The 20,988-nt window shown below is 32.7% G+C and overlaps 1 protein-coding gene and 1 long non-coding RNA gene across 7 annotated transcripts; both read left to right on the top strand.

Moving 5' to 3' along the window:
* LOC104766554 lies at positions 5,232-7,596 on the top strand. 4 transcript variants are annotated; one of them, XR_764060.2, is made up of 3 exons: positions 5,232-6,270; positions 6,431-7,155; positions 7,225-7,596. It is a non-coding gene; the product is annotated as an uncharacterized LOC104766554 (long non-coding RNA). The 4 variants fall into 4 exon arrangements; XR_764059.2 differs by having other exon boundaries at positions 7,229-7,596; XR_764061.2 differs by having other exon boundaries at positions 5,232-6,002; positions 6,170-6,270; positions 6,431-7,596.
* On the top strand, positions 10,999-12,141 carry LOC104766555 (glutaredoxin-C4-like). 3 transcript variants are annotated; one of them, XR_764062.2, is made up of 3 exons: positions 10,999-11,186; positions 11,320-11,555; positions 12,046-12,141. XR_764062.2 is itself a non-coding variant. In XM_010490468.2 (2 exons), exons 1-2 carry the CDS (start codon positions 11,347-11,349, stop codon positions 12,116-12,118), a joined length of 282 nt encoding a protein of 93 aa, XP_010488770.1. In that variant the 5' UTR covers positions 11,220-11,346; the 3' UTR covers positions 12,119-12,141. The 3 variants fall into 3 exon arrangements, 1 of the variants encoding a protein (XP_010488770.1); XR_764063.2 differs by having other exon boundaries at positions 11,323-11,555; XM_010490468.2 differs by lacking the exon at positions 10,999-11,186 and having other exon boundaries at positions 11,220-11,555.

Here is a 20,988-nt window from a genome sequence, read left to right on the forward strand (position 1 = left end):
TTTTTTTTTTTTTTTTTTTTTTTTTTTGAAGTATAATTCAACCAAAACTGGGAAAGGAACCGGTGCATCTTCAATAGAATTTTATAGAAAAATGTTCTATATTATTATAGTCAATCCAAAAATCTTTAATTAGATAAATAATTAGTGGATTAATTTCAAACTTAAAATGATGTATGTTAATAAAGAATTAGAGAGTATAGAATAACGTTGCATAATGAATTTTAAATTATCTTGATTCAGCGTAAAACAAATGTTTCTTTTGTAAAAAAACAAAAGTTTAGTTGTTTTCAAACCATATATACAGCTTAAAGGATATGAACATTTGAATAAATATAACTGTTTGTAAAAGTCTCAATACTAAATAAATATTTAACTTTATAGACACAAGCGTATAAGCCATTTACAAAAATATTACTATGAAAATAGTCGAATGTAGGTGACATTTTCATTTTTCAAAATTTACTTTTAAAAAATATTTTTTGAAAGGTAACAAACGAGACAACAAAATGATTTTTTTTGATTTTTTAAAAAAATTCTAAAATGAAAAGATATGCACAAAATGTTACGATAAAAAGATCCGAGAATAGATTATATTTCTTATTTTTCAAAAGAAAAATTAAAAGATATTTTACAAAAATACGCAATTAAAGATGTCATTTTTATTTTATTTTTAATATATATACATATTATGGAATATAACAATGAAAAACACGACTGTATATGCTTTTTTAGAAAATTATTTTTGTACAGATTACAAATGTTTTGTATTATTGAAATTAATATGACGTAAAGCGAAGAGGAACACCATTCACGGTATCTAACTTAGCTACTCTTTTCTAAAAGAATATTACAAAATATATAAAGTAAAAAAAAAAAAAATAGATTCGGGTTCTCGTTTAAGAGATTGTTTTTGACATCCATTTACTAGTTCAATTACTAAAAGTAGCTAATATATAAATTATCATATTATTTGTTTTACTTTTAAAAAAACTTTAAAACTATTTTCAATGTATTTCTTATTTTCAGTTTTAAAATAGAGATGATTTTTACTTCGGAAAAAAAGTTTAAAAATACCACATCTATTTTTTATTTAAACAAATAATACTCCATTTTTTTTGGTTGGAAAAATTATACGTTTAATTAATCGATGTTGATTAATACCTCAACTTCTAAATGTTGTAAGTTTCATATCCTAGCACGTGTATTATTATTTGAGAATTACAATTTTGACCTTAAAGATAATTTTCTGTTTTAAATAAAATAGAAAAAAGTAAAATCGAAAAAAAAATAAAAAAGGAAAAAAAATATTTGACTCGGTGGAGACCACATCGGAAGTGGCTGACTCGGCGATGGTAGCTTATGAGGACGAGAGCTAGGTCTTATACACGTTTTCTCCTCTGGTCACGATTCTTTGATGATGGTGAAGGTGAAGAGGCTTGACTCTAACTCGCAGGTTGCCAGAATTATCACCGTCACAAGCTGAAACAAAAACCCAGAAATTTTTATTTTCATGATTTGTTTCCATTAAGAACCACCGACAATAACATTAACAAAGATTTAAGCTTTGGGAAAATTGGGCATACCCATACAACAAAACCGAACTCAAATTGGGCAAATCGCTATATACCTACAATCATATATATTTATCTTCTGTTTTATGTCTACTTGTTAGATCTAAAATTTCAGTTTCCGACATCGTGTTTATGTATCTTTCCTCTTCAAACTGAAAGAGAAAACAAACCCATGGAGAATTTTTATGAAATCTAGTTAGGATTTTTCGTTTTGGTGAAGAAAATGAACACAAATCTACACAGCAGGTTCTTAGAGAAGAAGCACAACGAAGAAGACGACGCTCTCAGCGTGGTTTTTTGTTTTTTTTGTTTTTTTTTGTTTTATGTTTTATCTCTTTTATCTAAAATAAATATACTATTAAACTTTGTTTTTAAGGTCAAAATTGTAATTCTCAAATAATTATACACGTGCTAGGTATGAAACTTACAACACTTAGACGTTGAGGTATTAATCAATATTGATTAATTAAATGAGGTATTATTTTTCCAACCAAAAAAGATGGAGTATTATTTGTCCAAATATAAACTAGATGAGATATTTTTAAGCTTTTTTTCCTTTTTAGTTCAAGTATTCTTCTATTTTTTCAAAGAAAAATTATTGGGTTCACTCTTTCAAAATTCACTAATCAAAATACAAAAAAAAACGCCATATCATATCGTATATATAAAATAAATAAAAAAAAAAAAGACAAAACAAATTACGGAAACAAATTCTGTAAAGGTTTTTATTAAAGAAAATATATCGGTTTAGGTTTATAAAAGATAATTAGGGTTAAATTTTACAACTAAACAAAATTATATGTCGGTTTGGGTTTACAAAAGAGTGGTTAGGGTTTAGATGTTATAATTAAAAGAAATTATATGTCAGTTTGGGTTTACAAAAGAGTGGTTAGGGTTTAGATTTTATAATCAAACGAAATTATATGTCAGTTTGAGTTCACAAAAGAATGGTTAAGGTTTAGATTTCATAATTAAATAAAATTGTATTTCACTTTGTGTTTATAAAAAAGTGACTTCGGTTTAGATGTTATAATTAAAAACTACAATATAATGTTTAGAATTAATAATTTTAAAATGAATTAATATACAGAATTTGTTTCTTTAATTAAAAATTTGTTTCCATAATTGAGAGGGGGTGAATAAGAAGAATTGTCTTTTTTCAAAGAAAATTTATTGGGTTTACTCCTATGGGTGAACAACTCTCATTCACCTCCTCTTACTTAACCAATTAGAATACAACAATATGTCATGTTATATTATATTTTTAAAAATAAATCAAAATTAAAATAAAATGATAAAACAAATTAAAGAAACAAATTATGTCGATCTTTTATTAAGGAAATTAGGTCGGTTTGGGTTTATAATAAAGGATTATGATTTAAATTTATAATTTTTAAAATTATATGTCAGTTTGGGTTTATAAAATAATAGTTAGAATTTAGATTTTATAATTAAACAAAATTATATATTGGTTTAAGCTTACAAAAAAGTGGTTAGGATTTAGATTTTACAATTAAAGGAAATTATATATTGGTTTGGGTTTACAATAGAGTGGTTAGGGTTTAGATTTTACAATTAAACAAAATTATATGTCGATTTGGGTTTACAAAAGAGTGGTTAGAGTTTAGATTTTACAGTTAAACAAAATTATATGTCGGTTTGGGTATATAAAAGAGTGGTTAGGATTTAGATTTTACAATTAAACAAAATTATACGTCGGTTTGAGTTTATAAAAAGTAGTTAGAGTTTAGATGTGATAATTAAATCTGTAATATAATATTAAAATTTACAATTTTAAAATTGATTGATCTACAGAATTTATTTCCTTAATTAAGATTTGTTTCCTTAATTTAAAGAGATGAATAAAAGAGGTTCACCCCAAGAATTGTCCTTTTTCAAATATTCTTAAAAAAAATCTTCCAATTTTTATTTTAGTATTAGTATTTTTTTGCTTAAAAAAGTTGCAAATTAACCCATTTATTTATAAATTTTTATTAATAAAAATTGAAAATTAACCCATTTACTTAAAGAATCATTATATAAATAAAAATTTTACAATTAAATTTTAAAAGAAACTTTTTTATTTATTTAATTTGGTTCCAATTATAAAATTTTAAAACCTAAAACAATATTTATAATGAATATAAAATTATATTATTAACTATCAAAAATATTTGTTTTATTGATTTTTATCATAAATCATAATAAAATTAAAAGTTAAAGGACTAGTTTGTAATTAAAAAATTTTGACTTTATTATACAGGAAAAATAAAAAATCCTGTATATATGGAGCAAAAAGATAGTAATTTCTATTTTAAATGTGGATATAGAGATGGATTAGAATAATTTTTACTCTAAAACAAAATATAAAAATAAAAATAAAGGTGAATTGGAGATGGTTTAAGAGGTTCTAATAGATAGAGGTGGTCTAAAATACTTCTATGTCTATCTAAAGTACTTCTATGTCTTTGAAAGTACAGTTCAGCCAAAATATAGATTTTATAATTTTAGATGGATTGTACTTTTTTTTTTTTTGATAGCGGTAAGGATTGGCATAATATTTCTTGTTGTCTAATTTGATAACAAATTAAAATATTTTAGTAGACAAATCCGTACAAAAATAAATAATCATATTTATGTAAACTCTAACCCGTTCTATAACATAATCCACAAGAATTTAAAAAATTTACAAAATTAAAAATATCAATAATATTTAAATTATTGATATTAATTTCTATGTATATTTTTTGGATATTACAAATTATAATTTCAAATTTTGATATTTATTCAAATGACAATGGTTTAGTTATGTAAATACAAATAAAAGGTTAATTTACAAATTGTATTTTCAAATTAATAGTAAGAAGATATTCTCTATATAAATTATAATATATACTATTCTATTCCTACCACCACCATCTCTACCCTTCTACTACTACCACCACTACCACCATCTCCAGCCACTTTCCCCTCTGGTCGCTGTCCTTCGGCCACCTCTTCCAACCACCACCTCTGGTAGCCAGCCACGACTACTTTCTACTACCACCATTACCATCAAAACATGAAAAGAGTAATTTTGCCTATTTTTCATCCTATTCATCTATTTTTTTAATATGATGCTATATTTTAATCAAATTATTGATTTGGTTATGTAGCAAATTGCTCATTTGCAGCGATTCAACGTTGATGTCGGTTGTTAGAAGTTGCGTACACCAGAAGGGTTGTAGCTGATCAGGTGGCTTGTTGGAACACGATTAACGACATAAATTGGATTCTTCTATCGATGGTCGGGATCCTATCATTGCTGCCGCGAAGTTGTGGCCGTTGAATCAACCGGAATTGGTGAGCTCACTCGCTGCTTCCACTGGTCAACAGGATTTGATCCTCTTGCCGATGACTTGCTCTGTTTTGTTGCTGTAAACCCTAAATTTGTACTTGGATCCAAAATTTTAAAGGCCACGGCCCAGGCCCATTTGGAAGTTTGATTATTAATATTAGAAGAAAAAATGTCCCTCTGTTTTGTTTTTTGTTTTTGTTTTACTCGATCAGCCAACTTGACTTTCACCTGCCAACTAACGTCTATTAATTACTTATTCATTGTATATATACCAAACAACTAAACAAACACTTGTTTGTTACGTCATGGATATGGTGCAACTATATATCAAGATAAGCGAGTGTGAAGCTTCGTAAATTAGTAGAAAAAATTATCAAGATGAATACGAGAGCTTTCGCAGTGTTGTTTCTTTTGTTGGCGGCTGTTTTCCTTCCCAATGTGGTTGCGCCCGTGGATGACTCAAAACATGGTTATAGGATCATATTTTTAATTTGCTTCTTTATGTGTATGGTTAAGTTAACTGGTTTTCATTTTCATATTAACAGATGTTGGAAACCAAGTTGTGGACTCAAAAGTTTTCCTATAAGAACGGGAGGTGTGAACATATATGCTAGGGAGATTCCTTCCATAGAAGCAGATGAAACTAAGTATGAGCCGGACCAAGGAGGTAGCGACACGGAACGTGGAGGCGGTGGCAGAAACACTGAACGTATAGATGGTGGTTGTGACAGGAGTCAAAGAGGTCGTGGCAATAGGCGAGGCCGTCGAGATGGTGGGATGTAAGATCTTTATCATGTGCCTAGAACACCCTGCTTATACGAAGGTGGAAGAATAAGGGACCAAAATCTCCAATACCTTTGACCCAAAAAGATATTCTACTTTCTCCTTTGACTAAAACTGATTTTATTTTATAGTTTTTTAAAATCGAAAATGTGTGGCTAAAGAATTACATATCCCACCACCACCCACCTAAATCCACCCAATTAGGATCTCGCCCTTTTCCTCTTTTAATCTTTCCCGAAAATCGAGTATAAAATTATTCTTCACCTTCCAGTGTTAGTACAAGTTTACAACTAAGGATAACTCGAGTCTGGGTAAGTTGAAGTCTGTTTATGTTTTTTCAGTTTTATGTTAAATACAAATGAATGTTGGGTAAACTGATTTTGTCGATTTTGTTATGGAATTGAATGTTGGATAAGTAGGTTAGAATTAGAGTGGAATTGTTAATTGGGTTTGTTCTCTTTTTTTTTGTTTGTGCAAGAATCGCAATAGTGCATACAAAGAACCCAAGCTTTGTTGGACCATCGAACCGAACAGATACAATCGTAGAAGAAGAAGAGACTCGTGGAGATGATTATGAAGGTAATTGAGATAAAACTGAGTCAAATGATAGGGATTCATCGATATGTATCTAAACTTTGAACAATTCAGTAGAAACTGATATAACTATGTTTTTGTGAAATTCATTTATTAAAAAGCATAACTTAGTAAAACTTGGTATAACTAGATATGTGTTTTACAGGAATCTGAGAACGATGTCGAAGTAATGCAACCTCTGAATAAGTACTTCGAGTACACCGAGTATAGAAAGTCTTTCAAGTTATCTGGAATGTGTTATAATTCAAAGGCGATGAATTTATTGGGAAGTCATCTTCAACAAGACGAGTTGGATTGGTTTCTATTGCATCCACAATTCAAACATTTCTTCCATATGCCCAAAGACTCCAATCATAAGTTGATGGGTATGTGGATGCTCTTGATTCGCATGGCGCGTTTGGAGAAGAAAAATAAATGTTGGTTCATGGTCAATGGTGTACCCATCTGGTATCCTCTCAGAGAAATGACAATTATTTCTGGGTCATATTGTCATCAGTATCCATGTTTCAAGGAAAGTTTGGGCAGTTTAAACTTTGTTGGGAGGTACTTTTGAGGTTGGATCAAAAATAAAATATGAAGATGTTAAAGCGAAGCTACTATCAATGAGGAAACTTTCTACAGATCGTTTGAAGATGGCAGTATTGTATTGCTTATATAGCGTCATCATAGGGGAGAAAAAAGAAGGGAAGAAAGCAACCTCTATGGCCTTTCTTTCTTAGAGTCGTGGATGATCATGATATGTGTAAAATCTTCCCTTGTGGTCGATTGACATTTGATGAGAACATGAAAGACATCTTTCGTTTGATGGGCCACTTTGGTGGAGATGTGGATACACGGTGGGTCTTTCCTAGTTTCATAATTCCTTTGGAGGTAAATATTAGATTTTTAAATGTATAACTTCGTATAACTGGGGGATGATGTGGATCCTGATGATGTTAGTCAGGATGATGTTGGTGTGGATCAAGATGATGTGAACCCGAAGAATGTGAATCTGGTTGATGTGGCGCTGGAGAATTTGTTACAACTTGCAGCAAGCTTGCTTCAGCTAGAAGATTGGGTGAACAAAGGGTTTAAGGATAGCACTAACAAATTTTATGTCCTTGATGCTAGGGTCAAATATGTGGAATTATATGTGAAGGATAAGGTACAACCTGAGAGTGAGATGATACATGCAACTTGGGTCTTAGAAGGAACAACTTGGGCAAAGATAGGACAAGATACAAATTACAACCAGATATTGTACCAACAAGTATTCACTTAGTTGTACCAGAACAAAAAACAAGTTTTACTTAGTTGTACTATATTCCAAAACCTACAATTCGCAAACATCCACAGAAAACGAGTAGACACGTTTTCCTAATTTCCTTCATATCTCTCATCCTATCCATCTTCATCAGACTAACTTCTTCTTAGAGAACACCCACTTGAAAATCCAATTGTTATACCTTATCCACCAGTGCTTCAACAACCCATTTAAAGACATGGGTATCGTTCACAAGCTACATTCAGAAACTGCAAAAACAGCAGCTGGTGAATTAATTGGAAAAATTGATAATCCAAAAAAATTTATAGTGTGCTTACCATTCTTTGTGCTGCATACGCACAACGGTAGTAGTGAAAGAGGTTTAGAGTTGATCAAGATATTATCTCAACAATTGTCGAGCCACAATGACAATTTTTTGCCACGAAATCTTACTCGGTTAGAGGAATTACCACATAAGATCCCCGATGCTCCAGAGTCGCAGCTCATTTCAAAAAAATTTGATGATCCAGCTCCTCAGATATCGCAAACCTTAAAACTAGGAGAGAGGAGGAGAGGATTTTTTTTTTCGTTTTTCTTTTGAATTCTTTTTTAAAAAATAGTATGGGAGCCCACACTTCCGATTCTTTCTTTCTCCCTCCAATTGCAGAATTGAAAATTTTAAAAAATTTAAAATTTGGTTTCACACAACAAACACGTGATCCTCATGTGTTCTTGTCCGGCCACCAAATTGTACATGTGTAGCCGTCAAAATGCACAAATTGTTTCTAGTTTTGAAATTGTACCCATCGTGGCAAGTTGTACACTTATGATTTTTCTATATATTTTTAGTCATACCTTGATTAAAACTAAATAATTTTAGTTGTACAGATGGTTTTAGTTAATTAAGGTATATATGGCACATGTACATGCAATCATATGTTTTAAAAAAATATATTTTCTTAGCTTTTGTAATTATATGTAATTTACAATGACAATGTAATTTTTAAAGTATAAGGTCTTTCATGATAAAATTAGAATACAATCAATTCTATAATTGTTATGAATGATTATATTATTGTATGGATGCCTATTATCGACCCATTAGTATAAACCCTAAACTCTAATATTGTATCTTATATATATGTCCTATACAACAGATGAATAATACATGAGAATAATTTCCTTAAATCTCTTGTTATAACACGTTATCAGCTCTAAACCCTAACCGTTTAAGAAAAAAAACCCCTAGCCATCGAGACTTTTGAGCAGCCGTCACCGTTTCTCTTTCTCCAACGTCACCAACTTCTCTAATAGTTTCCATCGAGAATTTGCTGTTGCAACATGAGTTGGTGAACCAAGCAAATAATCATTCGTCGATGGTGTCTTTTTCCCTGAGTTCGTATGAGTAATGATGTTTCCATCAAGATAAGTAACCTTGTTCTTTATCGATTGGCTCATATCTTATTTTGTTTATTGTTTTTGATCGACACATGGTTTATAATTGTCGATCTAGTATATCATATATATGTATATATATAATCATACTCATGCTTAGTTTATTGTGGAGGTCCATCTGCTAGTTTATAATTATCGATATGACTTCCTCTTAGTTGGACATGTCATAGAAGACTAGAACTGTACATAATTAATTATGCTTTATTGTTCGATCTCAGTTGCTATATTATTAAGCATCGTTTTTATTTATTGTTTCAAATTAAAAACATATTTTGATTGACTGCATATTATTGAACATAATGTTGCATATGCTACGCGTTAACTGCTACACTGTTTTTAGTGTTTTGATTTGGTAAATCGTTGGTTTGAGGTTGTTTAGCGATCGTTAGTTTGAGTTATGATGCCTAGTGCTTCATTGTCACATGATTTTTATATATTGATTTATGATCGAGATTTATAAACCGTATGATTTATATATGATTATGAATAACTTCTTTAGATCTAAGTGATATGGTAATAGCCATAGCAATCAAATTCATTATTCGTTGTTTTGTTATACTTGGCTAAAAGTTTCTTATTGTTTTGAAACGAAGGATTCAATATAAAGGATCAAGAAAACTATCATTAGTCAAAGATGTTTCCGTTACAGAATTCCGATGACGTATCTCCATCGAGATAAGTATTCTTTTATATATTTTATAAATTAGCAAATAAATAAGCATGATATGCTTTATTAGCTAATGTTTTATAAAAAAAACTATATTTATTGATAACTGATTAAAACTTATATATATATATAGATAAATGATTTTATAAAACGTTTTAAACAGAAAATATATATGTAGATAGATTTATTCATTTAACTTTTCAAAAAGAAAATATAAAGAAACGATGCTTAATACTTATTTAACATTCATTTACATGATTGATATAATGTTTATGAATTACTTTATTTATTTAATCACAAATTTAAATCTAATCAAAATTAGATCTAATATCATAATGAAATATTTTAAATCATGTCTCCAACTTTCTTTGGTGAATACATTGAAAATTTAGTAACAAATTACTAAATAATGATTATTGATCTTTTTACTTGGCATCACTTATATGGGGAGGTTTAAGTCTATGTATATGACTATAAAAATTCACTAGTTCTTTAGAATAATCTAAAGAAAGTAAATGATTAAAAGTATTTAAAAGAATACAGATCAACTTATTCCAATTATATAATAGAAAATAATATCATTTATAGAAATATATTAGAGAAAATATATTCTACTTGTCACAAAATATTGTTGTCATGTAAGACACAATATAGTGAAAAATATTTTTTAAAAAATATTATAATCTCATTTTTTTGTGACTGTGTAAAATTATGAGATGTTGATATAAATCATATCCTATTGGCTTGGTCTATTCATTGAAGTGAATATGACTTTATCCAAAGAAAAAAGAAAATGACACATCAATTATAAGAAAGTTGCTATAAAAGTGGTTATAAATGTGGGTATGATATATATATAAGGTCGTGATTAAGTCGACTAGTATCTCCACTATAAATGAATAATAAGTACATGAGGTACTTGTTTGACAAAAAAAAAGTACATGAGGTACTTATCTCATCAATATATGATGATGATGAAAGAAAATAGTGTGAGATAATTTCCACTATTCTACTACAATATTAAGAAGTAGTAGAAAAAAAAAGAGAAAAAAAAAATATTGAAAGTTCTTGAAAAGTATATATACTATTGTTGAAACATAATTTGATAATTATGTGTTATAATCTCCCAATTAGTTTCAAAGTTAAAAGGGTCTAAGATACATAAGACCTTCTCCATCGGTAGTATCATACATGAGTTCTTAGTGTTTTCACTCAAAAAACAGAAATCAGAACAAAAGAAAAAATTCAAGGCGCCTCTAATATAGTATACCCGACTGTGGTTTAAGAGACGATATGTGTCGGGTTGCTGTTGGTCGAAAGAATAATACAAAGGAAAAAAAAAACTGAGAAGCTCGATTTTATTTATTTTCCCCTCTCTCTCTCTCGCGATCGAATTCCCGAAACGCCGTGTGATATGTAATCGATGGATTTGGAATCAGGAGAAGGTTGAAGCCATAGTTGGAGATTTGGAGATGGATGCGATTTCAAGTTGGAGTCGAAATAATCGGAAGAGATTGAATCAATTGGAATCACAAGGTAAGTTTCTCAGATTCTTAATCAAATAAATCTTCTTGATGCCACAAACTCCAGATTCTTAATCAAATAAATCTTATGTATTCTGTTTTGATTCTCTTTGGTCTTTGATTTGAGTGTTAATTTGTTCTCCAAGGAGGTGTCTCTACGGATTCAATTGAATATGCAGAAGAAACAGGAATTTTCTGAGTACAGAGAGAGGCTTAACGAGACCATGACAATGCTTAGATCTATCTTGATGGTAATGTTGTTCGTCACACTTGTTACAGCCATTTCCATGGTGTCCTCTTCTGCTTCATCATCGGAAGCCGAGTTTGTTCAGAAGACCATCTCTTCCCACAAGATCGTCATCTTCTCCAAATCCTACTGCCCGTATGTCTCTCTATCTCTCTTTGGCCATTTCTAATCAATGATCACTCTGGATTTGCATAAAAATTGGATCTTGGCTGTTTTTGTTTGTTTAGATCTTATTAATTGAAACTTGAGTGAAGGCTCATTGTAGTAGACTTTCTTGACTGAGTAATCTTCACAATACGTATATGAGTCTGTCTCTGACTTGATGAATCCAATGAACTTAACTTCATGCCTTTGCTTTTTTCTCTTTAATTATATTCGGTGGATTGGGATCTCTATGACAAAACTTTATTATCTACTGTTTACAAATGGTATGGTTGTTGAGCTACATTTATATAGGGCATATGTTCAAATCAATTTGGATTTTGTTCAAGAGATTCAGGTTCCGTAATGTGTTGTGTTCTTGTTCTCTTTGCTTTTCCTTTGGCCCTTTTTGAGAGAGAGATATCATGTACCTATAAATGGCCATCTCTACTTTTCTTTTGCATCCTTGTGTCTTGGTCAACAGCTATTGCAGGAAAGCTAAATCTGTCTTCAGAGAGCTGGATCAAGTTCCTTATGTTGTCACAGAAGAAGGTTGAAGCCACTGAATCATTGACTGTTGTTGCAGGAGATAGCCAGACGCAGGGAAGAGTTAGAACAATTGCTCCTGGAGCATCATAATAGAGACGATGACGTGTGAATGTGATCACAAGTATAGCTTCATTGGATGGAGTTTCTTTTTGTATGAAACGATTGTGTGAGCTCTCTGTTTTCATCCTTCCACTTGGATAATAACAGCAGATTCTTTTGTTTTTTGTTTGTTGAAATCGAAGCTTTGATATTTTGTCTTAATGTTGATATAAATTACTTGCAGTATATAGTAAATTGATTGTCAATATAAAAAAAATGTAGCTAATTGATGAATGTTATATCTTTCTAAAGGCCAACACAAGAAGAATGCCATTAGAACAAGAAGCAGTTCTTTGTTAAAAATTAATTAAATGCAATATTTTCTATTTTTATAAAATCTGAAATGTTTACACATTTATATCACTTCTATTCTATTTAAAATTTTTAAATTTCAAAAAACAATATTTTCAAAAATAAAAGACCCAAAATTAGAACCTACTATTGGAGGAGATAAATTTAACTAAGAGATCATGGGTTCTTATATTCAAAACAATACACAATTAATTTATAAAAAACCAAACAGTGTTTAAGAGACTCCAATTATGATACTACCGATAATCTTGCTCTAATACATTACCCAATTTGAGAATGTTATTGATTACAAAGTGGAATTCAAATCGAGATTGATAGACATGAAGTGTCATCATCTTGAGGGGGAGAATTCATGAATCCCACATACAGAGGTGATGGAACAAATATAAGATTATGTTCACACCCAAAATGAGTTTAATCACTCATATTAAAAAGCAAATCTTGAGGATTTGAAAAGTAATCATGTTGAGACAATATGCAAAGAAAATACTTTGAAATCATAAGTATTACCCAAGACAATAAAAGTATTTTAGAGATTACATGCAGATAAAATGCTTTGTGAAAATCTCACTGTTTTGCATGACCGGTTAAGCCATTCCGGTTCAGTAGTGATACGAAAGAATAATCAGAAATTTCTGAAAAGATTTATTAGAGAACCAAAAGAGTTTTCCTAGTGATTTCTTATGTGTGCTGCTTTACAAAGCAAGCCAATTAAATGGTTTTTTTACCGACTCAATGAATTTGGATAGTGTCAATTTTCTGGTATGTATACAAAGAGATATTGTGGACTGATCATCCACCATATATTCGAGTTTGCAAGAGTATTTGGTTAATTGACAATGGTGGTGAAACCATGCTATGTGATTGACAAAAATGACTCTATATGTCAATAAGTTCGCATCGGACCAACAAATTATTATGAGTACTCCCCAGTACAACTGGTTTGGGTCAGAAACCAGAGATATTCCATCTAAATGTGTTATACATATTGAGTTACTCCACCAGAATGGTAAAAATGGGATTTGAATGAATGTTTGAATTATGTTGGATATAAATCTCTCTTGATGATTGATAATCTCGAGATTCAGAGACTGTTTCAGTGAGTCAGTTTTTCCAACATGAGGGGGAGAAAATAAACAGAGGGAAATAAATATATTGGGAAAAATTATCTGGATCCTCGTACTTTGAAATGTGCGCTAGAAATTGAAAAAAACAATTTATTTGCAATGTTTAGCAAATATGCTAGAAGGCATTTTCTGACCTTTAGTGACAAAGTCACATATACCAGTTGTGCTCCAATTAATGTCCTAGAAGGATAAGATCAACTGCTAGTATAAGTCTAAAGATCACATGAACTGTGATAGACTTATGGTTCCAAATATAAGCATCCTCGGAAAAGAAAAGGAGCATAAAATAATACGGCACCAAGGAAGCAAAGAGTTACGGGAAATCTCGAGAAGAGATGTAGACATGAGTAAGAAAGAGATTCAGGTACCTGAGAATCATAATGCAAAGAAATCTCAACAAGTTGAGTCATGTCTCGAAAGAAAAGGAACCAATAAGCAAATCGACGTTGTAATATGTTTGCATGCAGTGTTGCAGTTGATGTTGTTATTCATGAAAATCGAGGATCATAAACCGTGGCTAATAGAAAAAGTTCTATTGAAAAGTGTACACAAAGAATGATTGGTTAATCATTGAAAGAAATAGCTATGAAATAGTTCAACTCTCTTGAAGAGATAATATTTGGACATGTAGTCCTTACACTTGAAAGTGTAAAATAAATGGGACATAAGTGGATCTGTATGAGAATTAAAGAACATGAAGTAGTACAATGATTCTCAGAAAATACTTATGAGAGATCTGGTGGAAGCAACTATTCTAGATCCCTTATGATTTTGACAGTAAGAACAAGATTTGTTTCAGTCTATCTCTTAAAGTGATTATATTGCTAGAAGGAATATTTTATAGCCCTCAAGAACGTTGTCAAAGCGAGAAAAGTTTTGTAGACATTTGACAACTTTGGGGAGAAAATGATGAGAGTTTATCTCTAGGTGAGAATCCTGGGTATAGACATTGTTGTTGATCTTATGGATCTTATAATGGATTTAAAAATCTTAGGATTGTGTGCTTTTGTACACTAAAGCTCTGTTTATAACAGTTCAGAAGAGATGATATATATGATCATAATAACCTGAAGATGATGCTTTCAGGGGGAGATATATGATCATAAGCGCGGTTGTACTCTTTTCCCTTATCATGGTTTTTATCCCATTTGAGTTTTTCCATGAAAAGTTTTTAACGAGACAACAAAGAACACGCAAAAGATAAACGTCTTGAGAGGAATATTATGATTCTAATGGTGAAAGACTATCATCTTCAAAGTCTTTGACATACATTGATGAGATCGTGAGAGACGAAAAATAATGATCAAGATGTGTCATTTCAGAGACAATATCCTGTAGAAGAATGGTGATGTACGGTGATATACATGTCCTACAAATTTGTTCAAGTGAAGATTTGGCGAACCATTACCAAGGCGTTTCCAACCACTACTTTCAAGAAACTACTTCATCATATTGGTTCGATCATCTTAAAGATTTTAAGTGATGTACTCAAGAGGGGGAGTAAAAGCGCGCTGCACTTTTTTCCCTTAACCATGGTTTTTCCCATTGGGTTTTCCAGGTAAGGTTTTTAACGAGGCAGCATCTCTTATGCGCATTTGGGACTACATTTTTATAATGGTCATCCAAAGGGGAGTGTTATGAATGATTATATTGTTGTATGGATGCCCATTATCGGCCCATGTATAAACCCTAAACCTTAATATTGTATCTTATATATATGTTGTATCCTATACAACAGATGAATAATACATGAAAATAATTCTCTAAACCTCTTGTTATAACAATAATGAAATTTTTTCATTACAATTATTCATGTATTATTATTATATTTGTTTGTGGATAGTTTTCTACAAGTATCAAAATTGTAAACAAAATTGTATATTATTGTAAATTATTTTAATTTATGCAACAATGTACTTATTTTTTAAAAAAAATTCTATTTTTTTAAGTAAGGTTTATATTAAATTTGCTACTAATTTATAAACAAATCACCGCGTGTAATATAATAGATAACAAATTCAATTTGTTCAAGTTGTACCATAAAGAAAACAAGTTTTACTTAGTTGTCCAAACATTATATTATATAAAAAACAATTATGCCCGAAAACCCTCACTATCAAACCAACTCCTCTTCGAATGTTTTTTTCCTGCGTCCATGTTCTCCGGTTGATATAATTTTTTTTGTTGGTTTTCTTCCTCTTTTTATGACATAAAACTTCGGAAGAACAATCTTACCAAGTACACCATCAAGAACCATCTACATTGAAATAATAGGAACTGGATATATCGTCCTTGAATATTCTAGTGCCCACTGCTCCATCAAATAATACTTACTGTACAACTCATGCAATTGGATCTCATTTCCTATGTTCCTTGCTACTTACATGGCATCAGCATTAGCATGCACACACAGATACTTGTCAATATCATATTGTTTGCAGTCTCAAGTTTTACTTCTCAGATCAACCACATAACTACTACCATTAACTCCAGCCACACTATATTCAAGAAAATAGTTGTTTAGTTCAGTAAATGGTAAGAGTTTTGCTTATGAACACCTTGTGTGCATCAATGACTCAACAAAAGATACTAATTTCTACTCACTTGGTTTCTCTATGGCTACCTTCGTGTAATTGTTAAACCATTCGCCCAGACTTGGAGTTAAATAAGCATAAACTTGAATATAAAAATTTTAGTTCAAATGAAATGTAAGAAAACATGTATAAAAGTCTCTTCAAAACGGAAAAAGCAAAATGTTCCACAAAACTTTATTAACTTGGAAACAGACAGAGAACAATTTGCTAATCTGATCAGATTTAGTACCAATATTTACATAGATTTCTTGATTAGATCTTGTTGGAGCAAACAAATAAGAAATCAGACATATTTAAGGAAATATTTTAATTTGTTTTTTGCAAGTACATCAGCCTTGAGGGTTTGTGTAACGACCCGCGCTGGGTGAACCAGCGATACGCACGCGGTACGTGTGGTGGTACGGTTAGCGGTACGGGTAGCAGTACACATGCGGTAAGGGTAGCAGTATGCATGTGGTACGGGTAGCGGTATGCACGTAGAGACAAACGGTGGTACAGTTTGACACTAGCCATGTGTTCGATAGGTTAAGGGGATCCGAATGAGAATGAAGAGTTCAAGACTACCGAAGTGACAGTAGTGAACAGATATTTGAATTGAAGAAAACGAATCCCAAGTTTACAGTGATTGATGATGCAGGCATGTAAGTTTCTGGATGAAAATGGGATAGTAGAGTGTCTAGTGTAAGTGACACTACAAGTGACAGTGAAGTATGAACTGTCGGTAAATGGTCGCATCGGTGAATGATGGATCGGGCCGATGGGACAAGGATGGATCAATATGACCATGGGCCGATGGATGGCCCGGGGACTCAAAAATTCTTGTGAAGGATTTAGACCGACTCATGGAAAAGGAAACTCGAGAGAAATGGAAACTCGCGGAAAAGGCAATCCGGGTAGAATAAGGATAGTTGCGAAAAAGAAGGAAACTTAGGGTGCGATAGGGCTTATTGATTTGGGGAAGCCCAAGGCGGTTTGGTCGACCCTATATATAGGTTGATAACCCTAAGCTCTCGAGAGATCACCGCATAAACATCCTTGGAGAAGTCGTCTCGAAAGGAATTGCGATCCACTACCTGTCCAGGGAGGCCCATGCATGGTGGAAGGGCATAGAGAATCGCATGACCAACCCAAATTTTTTGTGGGAGACTTTTCGTGGCTTGTTCCTTGCGAAGTAATTTCCGCAAGAGGCTCTTGACCGCCTTGAATCGGAGTTCTTGGACTTGAGACAGGAAGCTCGGACCATGCGCGAGTAACAAACCGAGTTTAACCGACTCAAGAGGTACGATGGTCATGAGATGGAGGATGAGCAAGTTCAGATTCGTCAGTTCTTGCATGGCATGAGAATAGATGTCCGCAACCAATGCATGATTCGTAACTATGGGAGCCTTGCTGAATTGGTTGAGAAGGCAGCCATGTTAGAATATGGGCTGGCCGAAGAATCTCAGCAGCACTCTGAAGGATCCTCGGTACAATTGGTACCGCAAGTGAAGTCCGAACCAGGTATCGGACCAAAACAGACCGTGGAACGCAAACCTACTGGCAGGACATCGAATGGTACATGAGTGTGTCCATTTTGCCGTAAGAGACATTCGGGGTAGTGTCGACGCCTCTTGGGCAGGTCTTGTATGCGGAGGAAAGGACCATATGGCCAGTAGCTTTCCACAGAAGGGCAATGATAGTCGGGTATGCTACCAGTGTGGTCAATCCAGACATATCCGACCGAACTGTCCGCAGCTGGGATCGCAGGGACAGAAACGGGCAAGCGAGGTGTTACCGTTGCCGCCAAAGCCGAAGCGCCCAGCGATTATGCCTAGAGTGTACTCAATCGCGGATGGGCTGGTGGAAGCGAGCACTTCACAGCAAATCACTGGTAAGTCTCGACACTTGCCTTAGTGAAATTTTTGGGTGAAAATTGTGTGTATATTTGGATAGGTTCTTAGCAAGCAGGAATTGTGTAAGGACCATACTCATGGATGGTGTAGAAACTCATGTGATGTTCTGATATCGGTTCTTAGCATTGTTTTGTAAGCCTGGATATGATTGAGAAAGGAGGATTTCAGAAAGAACCCGGGGATAATTTTGGGTTGGTACAAGCGGTTGAGGGTCAAGTGATGATGACCTATGGAGTGGTCCGGAACATCTCGGTCATGATGTGCGGTATGGACATGCCGGTGGATCGATATGACCATGGGCCGATGGATGGCCCGGGGACTAGGAAATTCTTGCAAAGGATTTAGACCGACTCACAGAAAAGGAAACTCGAGAGAAATGAAAACTTGCGGAAAAGGCAATCCGGGTAGGATAAGGATAGTTGCGAAAAAGAAGGAAACTTAGGGTGTGAACCGAGAGCACCGCATAAACATCCTTAAGCTTCTGCTAGAGAAAAAGAGAGAGATCCATCGAGCATAAACCGAGATATCTTAAGAGTCATAGTCGAAGGAGATATCGGTAAGTGATCCTCCAACCCTAGTCCATCAATAGTTTTACGGTCTTAACATCGGATGGTAATGATAGTTGATGTGTCCATGTTTTGAAACAGAACCGAATCGGGGACTGCACGTATAGAACGAGAGAAAGACGAAAGTTAGCACCTAGGGTCGAAATTGAAGGTGAGTGCGTGACTGTGGCCGAGTTCTTTGGTCGATCTCTTGACCTATGGTTTATTTAGTCTTGATTACTTGCTTGTCTTTGTTAATGTTTTTATTGCAATAAATCGATGGTTCGTGTGACACCCCGGTTTCAGAGACTTGCGGAGAGATTTAAAATAATTGATTTGGCCACCTATGTCACAAAAGTGCATTTATCTTTTCGGTCAAAGGTCCTGAGAGAACTCCATAGTTAAGCGTGCTTGAGCTGGAGTAGTCTCAGGATGGGTGACCTTCCGGGAAGTGACTGTCGGAGCTGTGCGAGTGAGGACAAAACACAGGGAAAGATCATGTGGTGATTTGTATGGACGGTAACAAGTTTTTAAAACCTCTCGGACGGAGCAAACTGCGGTCGAATATGGATGAGCTCACGGGCCTAGTGAGAAGACGTGAGGCCCACTGAGATGTGGCGGTCGGGGCGTTACAGTTGGTCTAAACGATTTGGACAACTATACTATGGGTTATTTGACATGCATGACTTTATTGAATTAGACCTATGTCGGATTGAGATTATTGAGTTGAGCCTAGTGAGACGGGATGACCGCTCTACTAAGCAAAGTTGTTTGCTTACGCCTCCTTTTATGGTCGCAGGAAAAGAATGGTCCGAGTATCTGGATTTAAGTGGCTGACCAGCTCGCGTGATGAAGGCAAGGAAGGAAGAGGATAATGGCTTTGGGTAGTTTTACTTTCGGTCTAGTATTTTAAAACGATATACTAACTTATTTGCATGACTGTGGTTGTACTAGAACCTGATATGGAATTTGGATGCATATTAATGTTTAATTTAACCCGTTTTTACTTAACCGATGTCGCATATTGTTTAATAAACGAAATAAAAATCAATAGACCCTAAATTTAATAACGGACAAGTTTGCCTAAAAGTCACTTAATTTCATGCACGATCATTTTACAAATCTTAACCAGTTGATTCAGTTTCCATCTTAACTTTATTAAGATACATTCCATTCTGCTCACAAATCAAGCATATCCACGGTTTGCCACTCCCTACAATTAGATTAAAGTTTCTATAAACTATAAGTAAAGAGACACATATACTGGATTGGAGAACTTGATGTTTTCAATTTTCAAAGCACATGAGTGTTACTTATAAGTTAATTCGTAGTTTCGTATTATATAAATATATATATCAATACGTACGTACAATTATTCTTGTTCAATATTTGACTCCATTGAAAGAGAAGCTAATCATATCCATATATACTATAATTTAGCTTTACTTATATAACTGGTGTGGCAAACATAATTCAAGTTCACCCTAACTTATTCTAAAACATAAAAGTAAATTTTGTATCTTTTAGGTCAAATACCATATTACAATTTATTAGGCAAAGATGACGAACGAAACGAGACTTTAGGTATACTATAACTAAAACTCGATTTGTAATATGCTTCATCTTCAGTTTTTGATTTTTAATAGCTTCGTTTTAAAAATCGGTCGTCGAGTTATCATTTTTCTTATAAAGCACAAGCCAATCAAATTTTGTCATATAGATTTTTTTTTTTAATTTAATTAAAAAAAATTAGTGACCATGTGTTAGAAAAAAAAAACTAAAAAACATAACTGATTATAAAAAACATAACTAGGCTTTGTAATTTTTCAAGCTCATATCAATTAAACTGTTGTAGTAATGTTAAAGAAACATGAATTTAATTATCTCATTTCCACTGAAATTTTTAAACAAAAAAAGCTGTAAAATCTTATATTCTCAAATGACGTTAATTAAACAGTTACACGAGGCCAATACTCCATGATCCCTTTTTCTCGCCCATCCTTCTGAGAAATGCAGTTTATGATTCTCATATACAAATACGCCTACATCTCTCATCTTTGCTTCATATGAATAGTTTGGCTTCCTTTCATTCGTTATTTTTCTTAAAAATCTAGAGTAGTGTGACTTTAAATTAAATTTTTAGGTTCACTTTCAAAGATTTTTCTCCTTTTGATCTTTTACAATTTACGATTTTTGTTTTTTTTTTTTTCACTTACTCACATCTAGTTTATTTACTTCATCGTCATTTACTCTTTTTTTTGAAAAATCTGATAATTTGTATTTGACTACTTTTTTTTTTTTTTTTTTTT

Source organism: Camelina sativa, chromosome 19 (genome assembly GCF_000633955.1).
Source record: "Camelina sativa cultivar DH55 chromosome 19, Cs, whole genome shotgun sequence".
Classification (NCBI taxonomy): domain Eukaryota; kingdom Viridiplantae; phylum Streptophyta; class Magnoliopsida; order Brassicales; family Brassicaceae; genus Camelina; species Camelina sativa.

Excerpts from the sequence above, each read along its gene's own strand:
- LOC104766555 (XM_010490468.2), top strand. The coding sequence starts at position 11,347 with ATGCAGAAGAAACAGGAATTTTCTGAGTACAGAGAGAGGCTTAACGAG. Across the intron at positions 11,556-12,045 it reads TTCTCCAAATCCTACTGCCC|CTATTGCAGGAAAGCTAAAT; the intron begins GTATGTCTCTCT and ends CTTGGTCAACAG.